A 24,778-nucleotide genomic window follows, 5' to 3' on the forward strand; every position below is an offset into this window, starting at 1 on the left:
ATCACATGACATCACTTCTGCAGTCGGCTGTTGGCCGACAAAATTCATGTGCAGTCTTTTGCAGTTTTCAACAGACACGACAGCCCTGGACAAAAGACGGCCGATCGTTCGGCCGACGATCAGTACGTGTGTACGGGGCTTTAGTCATAACTGTGTGGATACATATGGAGATGCCAGCTAAATAATAAAACTGCAGCCAAAAGACCAGAAAAACCAATCCACGTTAATTGGATAAGTGAAAGTCTGCTAACCATGAGAGTTAATTGCAACATGGGCTTCTGGCAAGAATCTATTTTACACATGGAAAAAAGAAAGAAGAGTGGAGAGTTGGTTTTTCTGGTCTTTTGGCTGCAGTTTTATTATTTAGCTGGCATCTCCACATGTATCCACATGGTTATGACTAAGCGAACATAGTTTTGTTTTTTGCCCTCCTGTCCCTGGTTTGTCGTTTTTGGATTTTATGGATTTTCAATAAAAGGTTTTTATCATTTACTATCACTCTCAAGGTGTGCGGTTGCCTTCTTCTAATTGTACAGCTGTCGGGACTACGGACCTAACCTGCACCCTTCTGATTGTGAGGACATTTCAACACCAGAGCGGTCTCTGTGCTCTCATATCTATTAAGCGAGGGCCTTCCTTCAAGGCTCACAGGGGGCTTTTTCATGCCTCGGACGCAGGAAAAAGGCAAACCATTCGGAGCTTCCGAAGAGGACAAGAAGGCTTGGTCTTCAACGACCTCCCTATTAAAAAAAATTAGGGAAATATCTCTGCCCTTGTTGTCTCAGAAGGTTGCCTTTTTGGTGACTATCACTTTTACCTGCAGAGTGTCTGAGTTGGCAACTCTATCCTGCCGTTCGCCTTATTTGGTCGTTCATAGGGATAAGGTGGTTCTTCGACTTAATCAATCTTTTCTCCCTAAGGTGGTGTCTTCTTTCCACCTCATCGAAGATATTGTGTTATCTTTGCTCTGTGCTAAGCCCAAGCATCCCAAGGAATTTGCCATGCATTCGCTGGATGTGGCTCAGACGATCAGGGTTTACCTGTCGGCCACAGAGTCTTTTCGGACATCTGATTCTTTGTTTGTCCTTCCTGAGGGATCTTGCAAGGGTTCGGCTGGGTCTGCTGCGACCATATCAAAATGGATCGGGCAAGACCATCATTCAGGCCTATTCATTGAAGAGTCGGGTTCCTCCTTTCCCTGTGAGGGCGCATTCTGCTAAGAGCAGAAGAGTGCCTCTTGGGCTTTTCGCCATCAGGCTTCGGTTGCTCAGGCGTGTAAAGGCGACTTGGTCGTCTGTACACATTTATGAAATTCTATAAAGTTGACTTATTGGCATCCTCAGATGCCTCCTTTGGCCGCAAGGTTTTGCAGGCTGCTGTTAAAAGAGAATTTTTTCTTTTGTGGGTAAACTCTGTTGGTATTTGGTTGAGCTTTTTGTTGCCCTGTTGGCTATGTTTTTAGCCTTGGAAATACGTTAACAGTTTTTGGTTGCAATCTTCCCACCCCTCATGCCTACACTGCTTTGGGTTGTCCCATTAGTGAAGAAGCATTAAGAGCTGCGCCTGTCAAAGGACGTAAGAGAAAATTGGATTTTTGTAAGAACTTACCTTTAAAATCTTTTCCTCTGAGTCCTTTGACAGACTCAGCTCCCGCCCCTCTTTTTTTTGGTGTTGTGTCTTCTTTTACTGCTTGCTACGAAATTAATTTGAGAGCACAGTGTGTCTGGGGTTATATCATAAGGGACAGCCCCTATAGGCGTGTCGAGTGAAAACTTTTCACTGCCTAGTCTACTCCTATAGATGGCGCATAACCCAGTAGTGAAGAAACATTAGGAGCTGCGTCTGTCAAAGGACTCAGAGAAAAGGATTTTATGGTAAGTTGTTACAAAAATCCAATTTTTCCAGCAATGGCTTAACCCTCTTAGGCATGGAGTTCACCAGAGCTTCACAGGTTGCCATTGGAGTCCTCTTCCACTCCTCCATGACGACATGGCCTTGCGCTCCTCCATGACGACATGGCCTTGCGCTCCTCCACCTTCCGTTTGAAGATGTCCCACGGATGCCCAATAGGGTTTAGGTCTGGAGACATGCTTGCCAGTCCATCACCTTTACCCTCAGCTTCTTTAGCAAGGCAGTAGTTATATTGGAAGTGTGTTTGGGGTTGTTATGTTGGAATACTGCCCTGCGGCCCAGTCTCCAAAGGGAGGGGATCATGCTCTGCTTCAGTATGCCCCAGTTCATGTTTGAATTCATGGTTCCATTAACCAACTGTAGCTCCCCAGTGTCAGCAGCACTCATGCAGCCCCAGACCATGACACTCCCACCACCATGCTTGACTGTAGGCAAGACACACTTGTCTTTGTACTCCTGACCTGGTTGCCGCCACACATGCTTGACACCATCTGAACCAAATAAGTTTATCTTGGTCTCATCAGACCACAGGACATGGGACAGCATTTCACACTGTTATACAAGCTGTACACTTACTACTTTGTAGCAAATTGTGATTTCTTCAGTGTTGTCACATGAAAAGATATATATATATATATATATCGTACGTGTCAAACTGGGACGTTTAATTTTACAGGTCTTAAAATGGATGCTAGCGTGGCAGTACTACATGCAGTTGTAAGTGTCCATTTACTGATATCCAGCGCACATGTCGCTGGCCAGTCCAAAGACCAATCATAAGGATGGCAGACAACAGTGTTAGTGCGTGGATGGAACAGCATGTGGTGAAGTTTCTTGTGAATGTAGCCGTAAAACCCGCAGATATCTACAGAAGACTTCAAGCACAGTACGGCGATGGAACACTCAGCCGTAGCAAGACATTTTAATGGTGTAAACAGTTCAAAGATGGCCGTACGTCTGTCAGTGATGATCCCGGTTGTGGTGGTTCCCAGTAGCAGGGGAGTATGTCGAAAAATAAAGGGAGTTTCCACTTCTTGAAATTTTGTTTTTATTATATAAACTTAAAAGTCCCAGTTTTACTTGAACACCCCTTATATATAAAACTGATCAGAGAGAACAACCACCAATTACTCTAAAATTTGAATTGCTTGAAACAGATGTATATCTTTTTTGTTAAACCAGAAAATTTTGTTTGAGAATATTTCTTGAGTGATCCCCAAAAATGTTCCAATGTATGTTTAGCCTCTGAGTTCCAGTGAAGAACTTGGTATCTGATCACATAGCACCTGTGGTTCTAATTCTAACGGCTGCCAAGCACAGCCGCCGGGCTAGGAAAAAACACCACTTTGACAAAAGCACAATAACGATCACATTTTGTTGCCTGGAAACAATCTATTTCTTAGGGCTCCAGAAAGTGTTTTCCTAGCTAATATTCACAGAATATCTTTATAAGCTAAAGTTAACTCTTTTCCTTAATGTGTGTGTGTTTTTTGTTTTTTTTTCTCCTGCTTTTCTCTCCAGAGGCGTGCTGTACGGAAAGAAGAACAAGCAAACAACCCATTCTACATCAAAAGTTCACCTTCCCCACAGAAGGTATGTAGCTTAGTCACTCTGACATTAATCTATGTATTTAAATGAATTATAAACTGGTGCCACAGGGGTGCTTTGAACAAGCGCTTTTCTAATATTGTTAAACTGGTACAAGAAGTAGCCCGCTGCTGCCTGCTCTGGCACTTGTGAGCAAAAGGCTGTAAAACTAGAATGAAGATCAACAGCATCAGATTGTATTTCGAAAGTCTATTCCTCTTCCATGTGATTGGGAGAGAGAGTTTACTTTTTAATTATACATTCCACAAAACTCAGTTGTGGATCTCTTCTCATGTTGGCACTTTTTAACAGAGAAAGCAATGATGTTGAACGAGCCTCTTTGTCACTAGATAAATGCACAAGACCAGTTTTGACCCAGATTGTCCTCAGCAGCAGACTATAAATATACGTTTTCTCTTACGTCCTCTGACAGTCGCTGCCCACTTATACAGTCTTCACGATTGGGTATTGGCCCTCTCCGCAGGAGCAAGCTAGGCAGTAACTTTGTTAATACAAACAAACTTTAACATATAGACACACCTACAGGGGGCCGTCCCTCTGGCCAATATCCCACAGCCAGTACCACTCTAATCCAGTTTTCTTGCTGCCTAACATCAGGAGTAGGCTAGGTTTTCCCTGCTGGGACCTAGTGTCTCAGTTTTTTCTTTTTGTTTTCTTTCTGAAAATTGTTTTTTCTTTAAGAATAGCTTTTATTACCTGAGCTAGTTAGTCAGGAAGACTACAAGCATCAGCAGAGCGCACTGGTTATTATAGAACCCTATAGAGTCCCAGCCTGCTATTGAGCGTTGCAGGTTATTGGTATGCCCAGGCCTTGCAACGACAGTTCCCCTGGAGACGGGGACAAGCCTGTGAAGTTCCTATCTTCGCTGGAAAGTCTCAACTTCGGAACGCCCGGGTGTTGCTAGCATCCTAGTGAGTACTACTACCCCTCTGTCCCTGGGACCATGTTGTGAGGGGGTGTTATGTGGGCCCACTCTGGGGATGGCAGTACATGTCAGTTTTCTGTAATATCCCCTCCTGGCCGTGGGATACGGCCCCCTGTGTTTTCCCTTCCCTGCCCCTGCGGGGGGGGGGGGGGGGGGCTATCTCGGTACTGACCGCCATGCAGGGGGGGTGTGGGGGCTTCCTATGTCCCGAGGGTGATCTGTGCAGTTCCCGGTGGGGGCCAGTGCAGGCATTTGATGCTGCGTTTGGCTCTGTTCGCTCGGCTGCCATTTTGGTTGAAGGCAGGCTGTTTTGGCCTCATATTGAGGGCACAGCCATTTTCTATCATCCTTTTGGTGCCTGTTGGGCACCATCTTAAGTGTGGGCAAATGTCTTTTTATGGGCAGCGGCCATTTTCTCAGTGCTTTCTCTCCAGAGACTTCTATCGGGCACCATTTTTTTTGTGGCTCAGAGCTGGCTTTTGCCTCTAGGGGCGTGAGGTCACTTCCTTCTTTTACCTCAGCTTCTCGGCAGCTTGGCCAGTATAGAGACTCTGTGGGGTGAGTTTACTGTTTTCTCCGGCCTGTATTCCTGCTGGCACTCATTTTTCAGGGTGACTTTAGCTGGGGAAGGGGTCTCCATCTGTAGTGCAGTTTGCGGTGGGAGTCCGTGGGAACCGCCGTTTTAAAGGGCCAGCTTCATCATTTTTTCATTTTGCTATTATGGAGTCCCAGGATGGCAAATTCCCCACAGACCTGGTTGGTGGTTCAGGTACTCCTGAATCCGCTTCCATAGCCTCTTTATCTGCTGCACTTGCGCCTTTAGCGTTAAAGTGGATCTGCTGATGTCTGATCGGGTTGCAAAGAAACGGCCTATGCCCTCTCAGTCTTCTGACTCAGAGCCTGAATTGTTTGCCACGGACAACGTCCCCCCTGAGGGGTCCCTGTCCTCTCAGTCGGATGTGGAGGAGGAGGACTTGTCCTCTGTGACAGCACGAGACAGGGCTGTGGTGGACGCACTTATCAGCTCCGTTAAGGAGACTTTAAATCTTGATGAGCCCCCCTGTCGGGTAAGCGCGTTTCCTTCGGGACCCGTAAGGCCCAGAAGTTGGGTCAGGTTTTTCCTTGTCCCCAGGAGTTTCACGAAACAGTGAACGACCAGAGATTTAAGTCCCTTAGCGAAAATCAACCGAATCCGCAAAACTGTGGCTCCTATGGTGGACCATACTGTTTCCAGATCTAATAAATCCACCTTGATGCCCGTGGAAGACTCCCCAGTGTTTAAGGACCTGGCGGATAGACGGGTGGAGAGGCTTTCCTTCCACATATATTTGGTGGCGGGTTCCCTGCTAAAGCCTGTGTTCGCTTCAGTGATGGTCTCTCAGGCTATTGCAGAATGGTCCAAAGTGCTTAGGCGCACTTTGGTAACAGAGTCGGTCTGTTCGGCTGTGCTGGATATGTTGGATCAAATGGCCCAGGCCGTGATGTACCTGTGTGACACGGCTTTGGACGAGGCTCCTTTGGTCGCACGGCTTTCTGCGGTCGGGATTGCAATCCGCCACATTATTTGGCTGAAAAGCTGATCGGCCGACCACGCTTCTAAAAAGACGGTGTCTGATATCCCTTATGCGGGGGCGTTGTCTTTTTGGTGACACCTCTGGATGAGCTGGTCAAAGGGTTTACTGGGGGTAAGAGCACTCTTTTGCCCCAAGTCTCAAGGGGTAAAACTCCCCTTTTTTAAGACTAACTGGGGGTATTTTCGTGCCTTCGGGCATGGGAAAACGGTAAGTCCTTCAAGGCCTCCGGCGGACACAAGAAATCTTGGGCGGGTAAGTCTAAAACCGGTCAAGCTGGCTCGGCAACCCAGTCCACCTCTTCCTCCTTCCGTATCAGGGGTGGGGGGACGTCTGCATTGTTTTCCCGAGCCCTGGTTGTCCAAGATTTAGGACAGGTGGGTTCACGAACTGATTCGTTCAGGGTACAAGATAGTTTCGATCTCGCCCCGCAGACAGATTCTTTCTATCAAATCTGACTCCCGATCGTTTCTGGAATCTCCCAAGGGCGGTGCAAGATCTTCTCGCCCAGGCGGTCATCGTGCCGGTCCCTCCGCGGGACAGGTTTTCGAGGGTTTTACTCTAATCTATTCACGGTGCCCAGAAAAGAGGGCAAGCTGCGTCCGATTTTGGACCTAAAATTGCTGAACCGTTTCGTGCGGGTACAGAAGTACCAGATGGAATCCATCTGGTCGGTGGTGGCGTCTCTCAGTCCTGGGGACTTCATGGCCTCTATCGACCTAAAAGATGCGTATTTTCACATCCCTATTTACGAGGGTCATCAGCGGTATCTCCGCTTCGCAATCACAGAGGAGCATTATCAGTTCGTGGCGTTGCCCTTCGGTCTCGCTTCGGCTCCAGGGGTGTTCACCAAGGTTTTGGCTCCTGTGTTGACTCTGTTGCGGGTGCAAGGGATTGCGGTCCTCGGTTATCTGGACGATCTCCTGTTAAGGTCAAGCTCGAGTGCCACCCTGTTGAGCGATCTGTCGTCACGGTTCAGACGCTCCAGGCATTCGGGTGGACCATCGGTTCCTCTCCCCTACCTGGGGATGATCCTGGACTCCGCTCAGGCGAAGGACTTTCTTCTGGAAGACAAACTCCAGACACTGCAGAGTGAGATCAGGTCCTTCAGGGATGACGGTCTCTCCTCGCTTCGGACCTGTATGCGGTCCCTGGGTCTGATGGTGTCGGCTTTCGAGGCAGTTCCATTTGCGCAGTTTCACACGAGAACTCTGCAAGCAGAGATTCTTGCCAGGTGGGACAGACATCCTCAGTCTTTGGACGGGAGGATTTCTTTAAGCCACCAAGTGAGATCGGATCTTTTGTGGTGGCTCCAGTCACTGACTCTGACACAAGGCAAGTCCTTCCGGCCATTGTTGTGGACGGTGCTCACAACAAATGCCAGCCTGTCTGGCTGGGGTGGAGTTCTGGGCACGCTTTGTACCCAGTGGACATGGTCGGAGGGGGAGTCCTCACGGCTGATAAACGTCTTGGAGCTCCAGCCGATTAAGCTCTGTTTGTTGGTCGGCTTGACTTCGGGGCAGCCCGGTTCGAGTGCAGACAGACAATGCCACGGCGGTGGCTTACATCAATCAAGGGGGCACCAGGAGTTCCCGAGCGGCCAAGGAAGTGGCCGAGATTCTGTCCTTGGCCGAGTCGCCTGTTCTGGCGATTTCGACCGTCCACATTCCAGGTGTGGAGAACTGGCAGGCAGACTATCGAAGTCGCCAGACCCTGGACCAGGGAGAATTGGTGCCTACACCCGGAGGTGTTTCACCTTCTGTGTGTCCGGTGGGGGTCTCCGGACGTGGATCTGTTTGCGTCCCGTCTCAACAAAAAGGTGGAAAGGTTCGTAGCTCGAAGTCGCGATCCTCTGGTGGACGCCTCGGACGCGTTGGTGGTGCCTTGGTATCGGCTGATATATGCCTTTCCCCCCAATTCAAATGTTTTCCAGGTTCCTCCGCAGGTTGGCCTCGGAACAGATGCTGGTGATTCTGGTGGCTCTGGACTTGCCGCATCGGTCTTGGTACGCGAACATCATGCAGATGGTTGTCGAGCCTCCCTGGTTGCTTCCACTAAGAGACAATCTTCTGTCTCAAGGGCAGATCTTCCATCCTGCTTTACAGTCGCTGGCTTTGACGGCGTGGCTGTTGAAAGCCAAGTCTTGAGAGACAAGGATCTCTCGTCGAGTGTCATTCCTACCTTACTGAAGGCTAGGAAAGCTTCCTCTAGAAAGATTTACCATCGTACCTGGAGGGCATATTTTGCCTGGTGTGAGTCGCAAGGTTTTCATCCACACTCCATTTCAGTGGCGAGGGTTTTGGCTTTCCTGCAGACTGGGGTGGATCAGCGCCTGGCGCTGACCACAATTAAGGGCTAGTTGTTGGCTTTGGCCATTCTTTTCTAGCGTCCCTTGGCGACTAATTCCTTGATTTGCACCTTTAATTAGGGGATGCGTCATCTGGCTCCCCCGAGGGAAGGCACCTTTGCCTCCCTGGGACCTGAATCTGGTTCTGTCCGTTTTACAACGGCCTCCGTTTGAGAACATCAGAGAGATCCCTCTGCCTGTGTTGTCACAGAAGGTTGCCTTTCTAGTGGCGGTCACATCTGCTCGCAGAGTGTCTGAGTTAGCGGCTCTGTCTTGCCGCTCCCCCTATCCGATTGTTCATAAGGATAAAGTGGTCTTGCGACCAAATCAGTCTTTTCTTCCTAAGGCTTCGGCTTTCCACCTCAATGAGGATATTGTGTTGCCTTTGCTTTGTGCGAAGCCCAAGCATCCAAAGGAGTTTGCTTTGCATTCCTTGGATGTGGTCCGGGCGATCAGAGTTTACCTTTCTGCAACGGAAGTCGGATTGCCTGTTTTTCCTCCCTGAGGGACCTTGAAAGGGTACAGCAGTGTCTGGATCAGAGAGACGATTGTGCAGGCCTATTCCATTAGGGGCAGGTTCCTCCTTTCCCTGTCAAGGCGCACTCTACTAGAGCCGTTAGTGCGTCCTGGGCTTTTCGCCATCAGGCGTCGGTTGCTCAGGTGTGCAAAGCAGCGACCTGGTCGTCTGTACACACCTTTCCTAAGTTTTACAAATTTGATGTGTTTGCATCCTCGGATGCTTCTTTTGACCGCAAGGTTTTGAGTGCAACAGTGGTCTAAAGAGACATAATATTTTTTTCTGTCTCTTCGTCATGGGGTTTATTTTCTTGTTTCCTGGGTTAGCTCCTGTTGAGCTTTGGTTGCCCCGTTGGTTCAGTGCAGTTTTTTTCTCTGAACTGGGTGCTGCGTTGCCTATTTAAAGGTTGTGTCTTCCCACCCCTCACATCTGCACTGCTTTTGGGACGTCCCAATCGTGAAGACTGTATGAATGGACGGCGACTGTCGGAGAACGTAAGAGAAAATAGAATTTTTTTTTGTAAGATCTTACCGTAAAATTCTTTTCTCTGAGTCTTCTGACAGTCGCCGCCCCCGCCCCTCTCTTTGGGGTTGACGGTTTTTCATGTACTGCTTGCTACGAAACTGGATTAGAGTGGTACTGGCTGTGGGATATTGGCCAGAGGGACGGCCCCCTGTAGGTGTGTCTATATGTTAAAGTTTGTTTGTATTAACAAAGTTACTGCCTAACTTGCTCCAACGGGGAGGGCCAATACCCAACCATGAAGACTATAAGTGGGCGGCGACTGTCAGAGGACTTGCGTTAAGATCTTACAAAAAATCTGTTATTGCTTTCTGAACCCATTCAGTGATAAGTTTTCTTTTTAAATAAAAGTGAAAGATGCCAGTCTGGCTAAAGGTATTGACATAAAGACATGTTCTATGTGCTTGCATAGAAGGATCTTTTAAGTGTAAAGCTAAGTTCACACTTAACTAAAAATACTAATGCTGACAGTAAGCTGAACAAGTGAGCCTATAGCGTTAAGCTTTTTTGACACGTTTAAAAAAAAAAAAAAAAAGGCACCCCCAAATTAAAGAACAATTTTTATAAACACTTGATTTTTTCAGAAATAATGTAATCTTCATTGCTTAACATTTGATGGAAATTTTGTTGCAGCTATAACATGTTCACTACTTAAGCCCCAGCCCTATTTCAGACACTTTTTAATTACTTTTAATTAAGTTAAAACCAGTATTTTTTCATAGAAAACTACTTAGAACCCCCAAACATTATATATATTTTTTTAGCAAAGACTCTGGAGAATAAAATGTCGGTCATTGCAAAAATTTTTGTCACGCGGTATTTGCGCAGCGGTCTTTAAAACGCCATTTTTTTGGAAAAAATTTGAAAAATCACATTTCACTGCATTTAAAAAATACTAAACATTAGCCCATTTTTTTATATATTGTGAAAGTTGATGACACGCTCTGGCGATCGCGGCGATACCTCCCATGTGTGGTTTGAACAGCGATTTCATTCGCGGCTCGACTTGCGTATACGTTTTTTTTTGTGCGCGAGCTAACGGTGACGGGGGCGGCTAAATTTTTTTTTTTTTTTTTCCTATTTATTTTTTCTTTTTTTTTAACTTTATTACAGGTTTTTTAAAAAAAAAAATCTGATCACTTTTATTGCTGTCACAAGCAATGTAAACATCCCTTGTGATACCAATATGTAGTGACAGGTACACTTTATGGAGGGATCGAGGTTCTAAAAGACCCTAGACCCCTCCACTACACTTCCATGTATGCAAAACGCCGAAAACTGCGTCTTTGCATACAGCCATTTTTTACATTTTGCCGCCTTTTGCAGCACAGTAACCCGGAAGTGACATCATGGACGCCGCCTCCGGGTTACGTCATCGGAGACCCGATCGATGCCGTTTCCGGCGTTCATCGGGACTCCATCCAACCGGCGGACGTGCCGGCTGGGTGCTCGGGGCTCCCGGTGGGACGGGAGCCCCGAGCAAAGCCACGGAAGGCGGCGGGAGTGGGGGGGGGACGTCCCCTCCCGCTCACCTGGGTAACGATCGAGCGGCTCCCAAGCCGCATCGGTCGTTACCGACGGAAAGCCGACCGTCGGCTTTAAACCACGGTACCGGGATGATGCCTCTAGCTAGAGGCACGTCAGTATGCGGTAAGTGGTTAATAGAGCTTAGTATGCGTAAAAGTGGTTAAAATTACCAGTGCACCTCAACAAAAATGGACCTTTATTTCTTTCGTTCATTGACGGACACAGCTCCTGATCTTCTTAACCATAGGGTTCTACTGCCTCCTACCGGAGTAGGACACTAGGCAGAAAAAAGACTGATTACGCCTATGGGCAGTCTCAGGAGGTCTACTAACCCCCCCTCTTTCCTATAGGTTTTTTTTTCTGCCTAGTCAGGCGTAAGGACCTAGTTTCTTTAGTTTTTTTGTTGCATGCTAGACTCATATGGAAAGTGAAGAGGTTACTTTCATACGACAATTCTCTACGACAGAATCCAACTTCAGAAGTGATGTCATGTGTTGAATTGTTTTGTATGTTGTATTCTTTAGATTCCGAGCATGCCTAGTCTTGCTTTTATGATTTTTTATTCGGACAAAACTGTACTAATTAAATCTGACGTTGTGTTCATGTACGATAAAAAATTTATAGCCTGCCCTGCACATCCAGTTTTTGTCGTCCAAAAATTCTTAATCTGCTTTCGAAAGCACTATACGAACGATCCGAAAATCGGCAAATCGTTCGTCGGACAAATTTTTACTTCCAATTTTCTTATCGTGTGTGCGGGCCTTAAGTTTCATTAAGTGGATGTGTTGGCATCTGCAGATGCTTCTCTTGGCCACAAGGTTTTGCAGGCTGCTGTTTGGAGGGCCTGTTCCCTCTTTGGGGGTGTAAAGTTTTCAGGTGGGTTCCAGTTGTTTTTTGGTTGTGCTCCTGTTACTGGTTGGCTACGTTTTAGCCTTGGGATTTTTTTTTTTTTTGCTGTTCCCACCCCTCATATTTGACACTGCTTTGGAACGTCCCAATGGTTAAGAAGTTCAGGAGCTGTGTCTGTCAATGAGCGAAAGAGAAAATTGAAGAGTCCCAGGCCTTTAAGGACCCGGCTGACAGGAAGGCGGAGGCTGTGGCCCGCAATATGTACACTCTGGCTGGTTTTGCACTGAGGCCGGTATTCACCATTGCTCTGGTGTCGCAAACTCTGACCAAGTGGGCTTAGCTTATGCGCTATGACCTGGAGGGAGAACTGCTCCCCCCTGCTTTTGCTGAGCTGGCAGACCAGCTGGTCCAGGGGCTGCAGTTTATCTGTGAAGCCATTTGGAATGTGGCTCCCCTAGTGGCCTGGCTTTCTGTCTCGGCAGTGGTCCTTCGGCGTGTCTTTTGGCTCAAATGCTGGTCGGCGGATCAGACTTTTTAAAAAGGTCTTTCAAGGAGCTCGTCTGTTTGGAGCTACCCTGGATGATGTTCTAAAAGATCTCACAGGAGGGAAGAGTACCTTTCTGCTGCAGGCTACTAAGGGCAAGGAACCTTGTCGTAGACGCGAGCCTTCTCTGCTCATAAGAAAAAGTTTTTTTGTGCCTCAGGGTCGACTGACAAGGGCTTGAAGCCTTTCAGGATGCAAACAAACCTGGTCTGGTGAATGGGCTTCTCCAGACTTGCAGACAAGGCTCCTTCAGCATGATGGCAAGGCAAGGTTCTTTCCTTCTAACTTGTGCCTGTCCTCAGATCGCTTACAAGGTTTGTTTGGGGCGGTACAAGACCTGTTGCTTCAAGGGGTGATTGTCCCAGTTCCGGCTTTAAAACTTATTTTGAGGGTTTTTACTCAAACTTATATACATTTCCCAGGAAGAAAGGCAAAGTGCGTCCAGTCCTGGACCTCAAGGCGTTGAACTGCTTTGTGCGGGTTTCAGAATAGAGTCCATTCACACAGTGGTGACATCCTGCATCAGGGGGATTTCCTTGCTTTTATCGACATCAAGGATGCCTACCTTCACATTCCAATATGTGCCAGTCACCAGCGATTTCTCCGCTTTGCCATGGTAGAGGAGTATTATCTGTTTGTGGTGTTACCCTTTGATCTCGCCTCCGCTCCTTGGGTCTTCACAAAAGTGTTAGCCCCGGTATTACGCTGGTTCCGTCCATGAAGCTGGACTATCTGGGCCTGACTCTTTGACTTGGCCTTAGCCAGAATGCTCTTTCCTCTGGACAAACTCCAGTAATTGCAGGCTGCAATTCATCTCCTGCTGTCCAGCAGATGATCATCCCTCTGGACTTTTATGCGGATGCTGAGCCTGATGGTGTCTACCTTCGAGGCAGTTCTGTTTGCACAGTTCCTTAGGAGGTCCCTGCAAAGGGAGATTCTGGCCAAATTCGACAAGACTCCGCAGTCTCTGGACAATCGGATCCGGCTGATTCGGGGAAAGGAGTTCCAGCAAGGGTGGCTTTGTTCTCCCTGAGCTTTGTCTGGGCAAATCCTTCCTCCCCTTGTATTGGACAGTGGTCACCACTGTCCAGACTCTACCGATCAGTGTCTTGGAACTTCGAGCAATCAGACAGTTTCTGGAACATTGGACGGATCATCTTCAGGAATGCCCAGTGCGCATTAAATCGGACAATGCCATGGCCGTGGCTTATGTCAATCACCGGGGGGCAATAAAGTGTCCTGGCAGCTCTGGAGGTAGCCGGCATTCTAAGGTGGGCATAACGGTTTCGTTGCAGCCCTCTCCACTGTACACATTCCCGGGGTGGAAAACTGGCAGGTGGATTACCTCAGTCGGCAGGCGTTGGACCAAAGGCAGTGGTCCCTTCAGCCGGAGGCGTTTCATCAGTTTTGTCTCTGTTGGGGCATCCCCGTGGTGGATCTGTTGGCATCTAGGCTCAACAGAAAGGTGGAGGTTTGTGGCTCAGTCACGGGATCCTCTGGCGGATGCCACAGACACACTGGTGGCCCTGTGTGGTCAGTTTCGTCTGATTTACGCCTTCCCTCCTCTCAAGCTTCTGCCAAGACTTCTACGTAGGATTGAGGCAGAAGGAATTCCGGTCATCTTATTGACCCCGGACTGGCCTCGCCAGGCTTGGTATGCCGATCTGGTGCGGCTGGTCGCCGACCTTCCTTAGAAGCTTCCTCTCAGGGAGGATCTGCTGTTCCAAAAACCGATCTTCCATCCTGCTTTACAATCACTGGCTTTGACGGCATAGCTGTTGACCGCTAGGTGCTAAAGGGTACAGGTTTATCTGAGTCTTTGGTTCCTACACTGTTAAAAGTTAGGAAATTTACTTCTAGGAAGATCTAACATCAAAAATGTTCATCGCGTGGTGAGAGTGTCTTGGTGTTCATCCTTGCTCCTTCTCAGTGGCTCGGATCTTCCTTCAATGGGGGGTTGAACAGAAATTGGCCTTGCGTACCATCAAGGGCCAGGTGTTGGCTTTGGCGGTCTTCTTCCAACATCCTTTGGTCACACACTCCCTGGTGCGTACCTTTCTTCAGGGTGTCTGACATTTGGTTCCTCCAGTGCTGTCTGTTGCTGCCATGGGACCTCAATTTGGTGCTTTCGGCCCTCCAGAAGCATCCCTTTGAGAACTTTTGTGAGATTCCCCTGCTTATGCGGTCTCCGAAGGTGGCCTTTTTGGTGGCTATCACTTATGCGTGCAGAGTATTGGAACTGGTGAGATTATCCAATTAACCTTACCTGGTGATTCACAGAGTTAGGTGGTTCTTCGCCCCTGTCCGTCGTTCCTTCCAAAGGTTGTCTGATTTTCGTTTGAATTAAGACATTGCATTGCCTTCCTAGGCCTAAACATCCGTAGGAAATTGCCTTGCATGCCTTGGATGTGGTCAGGGCAATTAGGGTGTACCGGGCAGCTACTGAGTCTTTTAGGAAATCAGACTCACTATTTGTCCTAACTGATGGGCCTAGTAAAGGGTTGTCTGCTTCCTCTGCGACCATTTCCAGATGGATCAGACAGACAGTGATTCAGGCCTGTTCCATCAAGGGTCAAGTTCCTCCTTTCCCTGTCAAGGCACACTCTACCCGGGCACTTAGTGCCTCCTGAGCTTTCCGTCATCAGGCGTCAGTGACGCAGGTTTGCATGGTCACCTGGTCGTCTGTGCACAATTTCACAAAGTTCTATAAAGTGGATGTGTTGGCATCTGCGGATTCTTATTTTGCCACAAGGTTTTGCAGGCTGCTGTTTAGAGGACCTGATCCTCTTTGTGGGTGTATTGTTTTTTTTTTTTTCCAGGTAGGCTCCAGTTATTTTGGTGAGCTCCTGTTGCCTGGTTGGCTACTGTTTAGCCTTGGGAATTTTTTTTTGTTGTTCCCACTCCTCATGTTTAACACTGCTTTGGGACGTCCCAATGATTATAAAGATCAGGAGTTGTGTCTGTCAATGGGATTTTTAAATAACTGTAAAAAAGATTTCTCTGATGTTCAGTGATGGACACAGCACCCACCCCTCTGTGAGTTGTAATTCTTCAGACACTGCTTGAAACAAAACTGAGTACCTTTAGCAGAGAGGGAGTATATCCCCTGGGACTGCCCACCATAGGCGTAGCCATACTTTTTTCTGCCTAGTGTCCTACTCCTGTAGGAGGCAGTATAACCCAATGGTTAAAAATATCAAGAGCTGTGTCCGTCAATGAACATCAGAGAAATTGATTTTACGGTAAGTCAAAAATCCAATTTTTACGGTAAGTCAAAAATCCCATTGTAGAAAAAAACAATGATCAAAATTAGAGAACAGCAATGATTGTAGCACAGAGAAAGATTGCAACTAAAATTTCTAAGGTTACAACAATCAACCATTAGTAGGAAGTGTACAGGTCCTTACTTTGAATGACTTCAGAACATCTGCGACCATAGAACGCCACTAGTCTTTCACACAGCTTGGTTGTGTTTTTGTTTCCAAGGATTTTCCAGAGGTTTTCTATTGGGTTTGGAATAGATATCATCTGGGCTGGCCATTGCATTATTTCAATGTTTTCAGCTTTAAGGAACTACTTTTGCTGTGTGACTAGGCATTGTCCTGCATGAAAATTGCTGGCTGATTAGGTGATGACCGCAGCGAACCGCATGTTGTCGAAGAAGGTTCTGTTAAAAATTTGCATTCACTCTGCCATGTAGCTGTATAGGAAGCCCAACTCCTGCTGCAGGAAACGTCCCCCTCCACCTTTCACTGACATCTTTACACACTTTGGGTTCAGTCTTTCCCCAGTTTGACAACGAGCATACTGTTTCCCATTGGACCCAAATAAATTAAAATTGTTTTAATCACTAAAATGAATGAATTTTGATCTCCAGTGTAGCTTCATTTTTTCTGCACAGCTACACAAAGCGATGTTTTTTAAAATGTGAACAGCTCTGCCCACTATCCATGTTATCCATTGCAGGCACATGCACGGTATTGCCCTAAATGTCGCAGTGAGTAGAAGTAATATTTCTAGAGCCATCGTTCACAATGAACTCTACAAGGATAACCTGTAAAGTCATAGTTTCCCGCTATTGCGTGCACAGTTTTGAATCTTGACATGTTGCTCGACGCAACATTTTATATTTTCTCAAAAATTGAGTATTGTGTTTTGTGTGCACTAAAATTCATTTTGGTGTATTTTTTTTTCCTGGTGGATCTTTTAGCAAAAAGTGTGTATTTTAAAAATTGCCCTGAACAAAAAGTGGTTAAACTGTTTTGTATACTGTACCACTGGCATAATCTTCCCTGAGTTGTTCTACTTACTCTGTACTCTTTGTACCATTGCTCCAATTTAATTTTCTTTCTTTTTTTTTTTTTTTTAACAGATGTATCAAGACTCCCCTGGTGTTGATCACATTCCGGTAGTGCAGATTGACCTGTCTGTTCCTCTTAAAGTTCCAGGTATCTTACTGAGCTACATTTTGTTTATTCATAAAGTAAATCTATAATGTGAACATATATTTGTAGCGCTAACACTTAGGTTAAAAAGTCCTTGGAATTAAAAAAGAAAGTCTTTTTAAGATCAATCCAAGTGTTGGAGAACCACGTGCAAATTGGAAAATTGTGTGAGCAATCCTTCCTTCCTTCAAAAGCCACGTGACACCGACCACCACCAAGATAGGTATCAAAAATACCCTTACCAGATATCACCATATACTGAGCAATCAAATGGTATGGACCTCAAAGACATAGGATCGATCCTGATGGATGTCCTGGGCACGCTCAAGTCATAAACACCGGAGTCCTCTTGCATATAACTCAGAAAACATGTAAGAGAAACCTCTCATGGTGCAGTATTCTTATTTAAAAGGAATTTATTGATGAATTCTTATAATATTGCACTCACATTATTGCAGAGTAACGGCAGCGTTTGGAAGCGTGCATCCCGGGATGTTCCCATTGGCGGAGGCGGGCGCATGTGCAGTGGACGACGACGGCGGCCATCTTTATGGTTGGAAACATCCCGGGATGCACGCTTCCAAACGCTGCTGTTACTCTGCAATAATGTGAGTGCAATATTATAAGAATTCATCAATAAATTCCTTTTAAATAAGCATACTGCACCATGAGAGGTTTCTCTTACATGTTTTCTGAGTTATATGCGAGAGGACTCCGGTGTTTATGACTTGAGCGTGCCCAGAACATCCATCAGGATCGATCCTATGTCTTTGAGGTCCATACCATTTGATTGCTCAGTATATGGTGATATCTGGTAAGGGTATTTTTGATACCTATCTTGGTGGTGGTCTGTGTCACGTGGCTTTTGAAGGAAGGAAGGATTGCTCACACAATTTTCCAATTTGCACGTGGTTCTCCAACACTTGGATTGATCTTAAAAAGACTGTTTCTTTTTTAATTCCAAGGACTTTTTAACCTAAGTGTTAGCGCTACAAATATATGTATGTTTATGCTTCATGACTTATCAGGGTCATTTTCTGTGTAGCTGCTTTTTGTATTGACTTACTTGATTATTGTGGAATACGTTTAATGTGAATTATTTAATGCTAATTGATTTTTAGCCAAGTGGTGCATAGCGCAGCTGTTTTATATATAAAATCTATAATGGGATTACACGCTATAGTTGCATTAATACCCCATTATACAACAAACACTATGGGAGCCATTTATTAACCACTTGCCTACAGTGCACTTTCACCCCCTTCCTGCCCAGACCGATTTTCAGCTTTCAGCGCTCTCACACTTTGAATGACAATATACTCAGTCATGCAACACTGTACCAATAAAAAAAGTTTTTGTGTCCTTTTCTTCACACAAATAGAGCTTTCTTTTGATGGTGTTTAATCACTACTGGGTTTTTTTATTTTTTGTGCTATAAATAAAAAAAGACTGAAAATATTGTGAAAAAACGCATTTTTCTTTGTTTCTGTCATAAAATTTTGCAAATTAGTCATTTTTCTTCACAAATTTTGGCCAAAATTTATACTGCTACTTATCTTTGGTAAAAATAACCCAAATAAGTGTATATTATTTGGTCTTTGTGAAAGTTATAGAGTCCACAAGCTATGGTGCTATTCATTGAAAATTTATCACACTTGATCACACCTGATGTACTGAAGGCTTATCTAATTTCTTGAGACACTAAAAAGTCAGGAAAGTACAAATACCCCCCAAATGACCCCTTTTTTGGAAAGTAGACATTCCAAGGTATTTAATAAGGGGCATGGTGAGTTTTTTGAAGTTGTATTTTTTTCACACAATTCTTTGCAAAATGAAGATTTTTTTTTTTTTTTTTTTTTACAAATTGACGTATTAACAGGTTATTTCTCTCACACAGCATATGTATACTTGGAACTACACCCCAAAACACATTCTACTACTCCTCCTGAGTATGGCGATACCACATGTGTGAGACTTTTTCACAGCCTAGCCTCATATAGAGGCCTAACATCCAAGTAGCACCGTCCGGCATTCTAGGAGCATAAATTACACATATAATTTCCTGACAACCTATCGCACTTTTGAAGGCCCTGGAGCACCAGGACAATGGAAACCCCCATAAAATGACCCCATTTTGGAAAGCAAACACCCCAACGTATAATTTTTGAGGCATAATGAGTCTTTAGAATGTGTCATTTTTTTCCACAAGTTTTTGGAAACTGTGGAAAGAAAATGAAAATGCATTTTTTTTTTTTTACACAAAGTTGTCCATTTATGAAATATTTCAAACACATAGCATGTACATAGCAAAAATTGCACCCCAAAATAACATTCTGCTACTCCTCCTGATTAGGTCAATACCACATGTGTGAGACACTTTCGCAGCCTGGCCACATACAGAGGCCTAACATCCAAGTAGCACCGTCTGGCATTCTAGGAGCACAAATTACACATATAATTTCCTGACAACCTATCGCAATTTTGAAGGCCCTGGAGCACCAGGACAATGGAAACCTCCATAAAATGACCCCATTTTGGAAAGCAAACAGCCCAACGTATAATTTTTGAGGCATAATGAGTCTTTTGAATATGTCATTTTTTTTCCACAAGTTTTACACAAAGCTGTCCATTTATGCAATATTTTTAACACATAGCATGTACATAGCAAAAATTGCATCCCAAAATACATTCTGCTATTCCTCCTGAGTATGGCGATACCACATGTGTAACACTTTTACACAGCCTAGCCACATACAGAGTCCCAACATCCAAGTGGCACTTTACACAAAGTTGTCCATTTATCCACTTTTAGGACTGGGCCTATTTTTGACACACTTGGTGTTTACAAGCTAAAATCATTTTTTATCTTGCGTCCTCTGACAGTCGCCGCCACCTCTAAGTCATCACTATTGGGTATTGACTTCCGCTCCGCAGGAGTAGCTAGGCATAAGACTTAGTCAAAAGAACAAAGACATTTGCATATACACACCCATGGGGGCTGTCCCACTGGTCAATACCCCCCCTGCAGTGACACTCCAACTCAGTTTTTTTCTGCCTAGCGTCAGGAGTAGTTAGGCTTTCCCTGTGCTGGGGCTCCGGTCTCAGCCTTTCTAATCTTTTTTTATTTGATTTTCTTTTGAAAATGTCACTTTTTTCTTATTATACTAGCTGTTTATTTTGTCAGCTTTCGTTTTTAGTCGACTCTTCGGATGAAGATGGATTCATGCGGAGCTGGGAATCGGACTGACCGCCCTGGTTCTCCAGGGCAGAGGGTCAGAGGGACCCCCAGCCCGCCATCGAGCGTTCAGCCATGGTTCGTCCTGGCATTATGAACGACCCATCCCTGCTCGCAGCAGGGATGCAGCTGTGAGGTGGCTACTTCACTGGACACATCTGCAATATGCAGTGTAATGTCCTTGGCAAAACGGCATTCCCTGTCAGATGAGGACAGAGGCTTTCCGTTCTGAGAGGCACCCCACGCCATCTGGTACAGGTAAGTACTTCTGTGTGGGCCCTCTGTCTGGGGTGGCAGTCCTGTGTTGCTGTGTGTCCCCCATGTCTTTGCCGGTGTGGGGCTCCCTATTGCGATCCCTGTGGGGGTCTCCTCTATACATGCGGTGCGGTGTGTATGTTTTGGGGCCCCTTCCCCTGTGTCACTTCGGTGTGTGTTTGGGGGTGCAGACGTTGTGTGTGTGGCGGCCGCAGCAGGGAAAAACCGCGCGGCCCGCCATCTTTACTTTGGGCAAGCATGTTGGCTTCACTGTGGGCTGATTTACATGCTGTTTTGGCGCCATCTTGCGTGTGGCAGAACGATCGTTCCATGCACATGTCGGCGCCCATTTTCCTGAAGTCTCCCATTCAGTTCTATGGGCAGCCATTTTCCCTGAGTCATTTGCAGCTTATAGTTCAGCCTCTCATGACCTCACTTCCTTTTCCTCTGAAGCAGCGATCTAGGTGGTAACACTCTGTGGGGCTCTGCAGACTGTCTCTTCCATAACTTTCTGTTTTGTCATTTCTGGCTCAGTTTTCTTCTCCTATTGGGGGTCTTTGGTCACTGTAGATATAGCGGTGGGCTGCGCACTCTGCAGCGGTTTTAAAGGGACAGTAGCGTTTTATTGCACTGTTATTTTCACCTTGGGCAATGGAATCTCAGGATAAATTTCCTCCAGCCCTGGTGGGGGACCCCAGTCCCGCTGTGGCCCCTGTTATGCCTGATTTGGCCGCTGTAGTGGCGTCCTTAGTGTCCAAAATGGAGGTGCTGATGGCTGAACGTGCTGCTAGGAAGAGGCCGATTATCTCTCCTCTGATTTCAGATGGTGATATGGCTGCTGCGGTGGGCGTGCCCTTTTCAGGGTCTCACTCATCCTTAGACCCGCTGGGGTCTGAGGGGGAGGCGGAGGTGGAGGGGGTTGATGTTTCTCCCCCTGGGTCTCCTGAAGAACGCGCGACCATGGATGAGTTGATTGTTTCTGTAAAAGAAACTCTACATTTGGAGGATGAGCCCAGTCCTCCGGGCATTGTGTCCTCATTTGGGACACACAGGGCCCGCAAGTCGGCGCAGGTTTTTCCCTGCCCCGCTGAGTTTCATTACACTGTTAATGAACTGTGGCGCACATTAAAACGTCCATTCATGGTACCTAGTCGGTTTAAGTTACTTTATCCCTTTGCATCGGCTACGGAATCACGATGGTGTGTGCCTCCACAGGTCGATCACACTGTGGCAGTATTGAACAAGGCTACCTTGATTCCTACTGAGGAGACCCCGGTTTTTCGGGATCACACGGATAGGAGGTTGGAGTCTCTGGCCCCCCATTCCTACACGGTGGCGGGTTCCTTGCTCAAACCTGTTTTTGCGTCCGTTCTGGTGGCTCAGGCGGTGGCTGATTGGACTAAGGTGCTTAGGAGCAACCTCGTCTCTGATTCTGTCCCACCTGCCAGGCTGGATATGGTGGATTAAATTCACCAAGGAGTCATGTATTTGTGCGATACGGCCTTAAATGAGGCCCCTTTGGTAGCACGCATATCTAGTGTCGCGGTGCTTAACCGTCGACTGATCTGGCTGAAGAGCTGGTCGGCTGACCAGACATCATGGAAAACAGTTGCTGATTTTCCCTATGCTGGTTCTCGCCTATTTGGCGAGGCGTTGGATACCTTGGTAAAAGGCGTCACGGGGGGCAAGAGCACCATGCTGCCCCAGAACCCGAAGCACAAGTCCTTTTGTGGCAAGCGGGGTTCTGCCTCTCGACCCAACCAGGGGTCCTTTCGTGCCTTTCGGAATCAAACCAAGGGCAAGCCTTTCAAGGGCCAAGGTAGCCAGAAGAAGCCCTGGACAGGCAAACAGAAGTCCGGCAGTGCCGGTGCGGCGGGTCAGTCCGCCTCTGCCTGAAGGGGCGCCCTCACCCGTTTCAGGGGTGGGGGGACGTTTGTGTGGTTTCCTCCAACCTTGGCTGCTCCGAATTCCGGACAGGTGGGTTCAGGAAATCATTCGATCGGGGTACAAGATCGAATTCCTTTCCCGGCCGGCGGACAGATTTTTTCCCTCAAATCTTCATTTGACCCCAGGGCGCCTGCAGGACCTGCATCAAGCGGTGCAGGACCTCCTTGCCCAGGGGGTGATTGTCCCGGTGCCTCAGGTTTGGGGGGTTTTATTCCAATCTGTTCACTGTGCCCAGAAAGGAGGGCAAGGTGCGCCCTATTCTGGACCTGAAAGCTCTGAACCGCTTTGTGCGCGTTCGAAAGTTCCGTATGGAATCTCTCCGCTCGGTGGTGGCCTCCCTGAGTCCAGGGGAATTCCTTGCCTCTATGGACCTGAAGGATGCGTACCTACACATCCCCATTTTCGAGGGTCACCAGAGGTACCTTTGGTTTGCTATAGCGGTGGGCCACTATCAGTTTGTGGCGTTACCTTTCGGTCTCGCTTCGGCTCCAAGGGTCTTTACAAAAGTGTTGGCGCCTGTCCTAGGCCTGCTGAGGGCTCAGGGCATTGCGGTCTTGGGATATCTGGACGATCTCTTAAGATCGAGTGTCCGCCAGGACCTACTGCGCCATCTGTCTACCACGGTACGGACGCTCCAGGAGTTCGGATGGACCATCAACGTACAGAAGTCGACCTTGTCTCCTTCGGTTCGTCTTCCCTATCTGGGAATGGTTCTGGTCTCTGCTCAAGCAAAGGTGTTCTTGCCGGAGGACAAGCTCCGGACCTTACAGGACGAGATCAGGTCCCTCAGGGACAAGCCATCCTCGTCACTCGGGACCTTCATGCGGTCCCTAGGGTTGATGGTATCGGCCTTCGAGGCGATAACCTTTGCCCAGTTTAACACACGGTCTCTTCAAGTGGAGATCCTGGCCAGGTGGGACAGACTACCTCAGTCCTTGGATCTGAGTGTCTCGTTGAGTCGCCGGACCAGAATGGATCTTCTGTGGTGGCTTCAGTCCCCGGCTGTGTCAGAAGGAAAATCCTTCCGTCCGTTGCTGTGGATGGTGATTACCACGGATGCCAGCCTGTTGGGCTGGGGTGAAGTCCTGGGCACCCTGTCTGCCCAGGGCACTTGGTCAGGGGAGGAATCCTCCCTTCCGATCAACATATTGGAATTGAGAGCGATCAAACTCTGTCTCTTCCAGTGGTCGGATCGACTTAGGAGCTGTCCGGTTCGGGTACAGACGGACAATGCTACCGCGGTGGCTTACATCAACCACCAAGGGGGCACCAGGAGGGCCCGGGAGGTGGCCGACATTCTGTCTTGGGCGGAGACTCATGTCCTGGCAATCTCAGCAGTTCACATTCCGGGTGTGGAGAATTAGCAGGCCGACTATCTGAGCCGCCAGACCCTGGACCAGGGGGAATGGTCCCTACACCCGGAGGTCTTCCAAATGCTTTGTGCGAAGTGGGGATCCCCGGATGTGGATCTGTTCGCGTCTCGGCTAAACCACAAGGTGGAAAGGTTCGTGGCAAGAACGCGCGATCCTCTGGCAGACGCCTCGGATGCGTTGGTGGCCCCTTGGCATCAGTATCGTCTGATGTATGCCTTTCCTCCGGTTCAGTTGTTGTCCAGGTTCCTTCGCAGGTTAGCCTTGGAACCACACCTGGTGATTCTGGTGGCGCCGGTCCTGGTACGCCGACATTGTTCACCTGGCAGTGGCGCCTGCCAATGCGGGACGATCTGCTGTCTCAGGGACCGATCTTCCATCCTGCTTTACAGTCGCTGGCTTTAACGGCTTGGCTGTTGAGACCCAGGTCCTGAGAGACAGGGGTCTCTCCCCTGAAGTCATTCCTACCCTGATCAAGGCTAGGAAAACCTCCTCTGGTAAAATTTATTACTGTACCGGGAAAGCTTATTTCGCCTGGTGTGAGTTCAGGGGGTTCTTCCCTCGCTCGTACTCTGTGTCGAGGGTGTTGGCTTTCCTCCAGTCTGGGGTGGACCTGCGCTTGGCGCTGGCCACGATAAAGGGCCAGGTGTCTGCACTGGCTATTCTTTTCCAACGCCCTGTGGCGTCATTCCTTAATTCGCACCTTCATTCAAGGTGTGCAACATTTGGCTCCTCCCAGGAGGGAGTCTTTACCTCCATGGGACTTGAACTTGGTTCTGTCCGTGTTACAGCGTTCTCCCTTTGAGAACATCCGGGAGATATCGTTGCCTCTGCTGTCTGAGAAGGTTACCTTTTTAGTGGCGATCACTTCGGCTCGCAGAGTTTCAGAGCTGGCGGCGCGGTCTTGCCGCTCTCCTTACTTGGTAATTCACAAAGATAAGGTGGTCTTGCGACCACACCCGTCTTTTCTTCCTAAGGTGGTCTCCGAGTTCCACCTTAATGAGGACATGGTTCTGCCTTCGCGTTGTACGAAGCCTAAGCATCCCAAGGAGGTTGCATTGCATTCCTTGGATGTTGTCAGGGCGAACAGGGTTTACCTGTCGTCCACTGAATCCTTTCGGAAGACGGATTCCCTCTTTGTCCTTCCTGAGGGACCTCGGAAGGGCATGGCTGCGTCTGCAGCGACCATTGCCAAATGGATCAG

The 24,778-nt window shown here is 47.5% G+C and overlaps 1 protein-coding gene across 2 annotated transcripts in view; it reads left to right on the plus strand.

The window, feature by feature from the left end:
• The window catches only part of AP3D1 (adaptor related protein complex 3 subunit delta 1), a 317,903-nt gene that overhangs the window by 160,121 nt on the left and 133,004 nt on the right, over positions 1-24,778 (plus strand). For both annotated transcript variants that reach the window (XM_082247309.1, XM_082247310.1), the window contains exons 18-19: positions 3,433-3,504; positions 16,695-16,770. In XM_082247309.1, coding sequence (XP_082103435.1) covers positions 3,433-3,504; positions 16,695-16,770 — 148 coding nt within the window. The remainder of the gene's footprint in view (positions 1-3,432; positions 3,505-16,694; positions 16,771-24,778) is intronic.

The sequence above is a fragment of the Pelophylax lessonae genome (assembly GCF_965119305.1).
Source record: "Pelophylax lessonae genome assembly, chromosome: 1".
Lineage (NCBI taxonomy): Eukaryota > Metazoa > Chordata > Amphibia > Anura > Ranidae > Pelophylax > Pelophylax lessonae.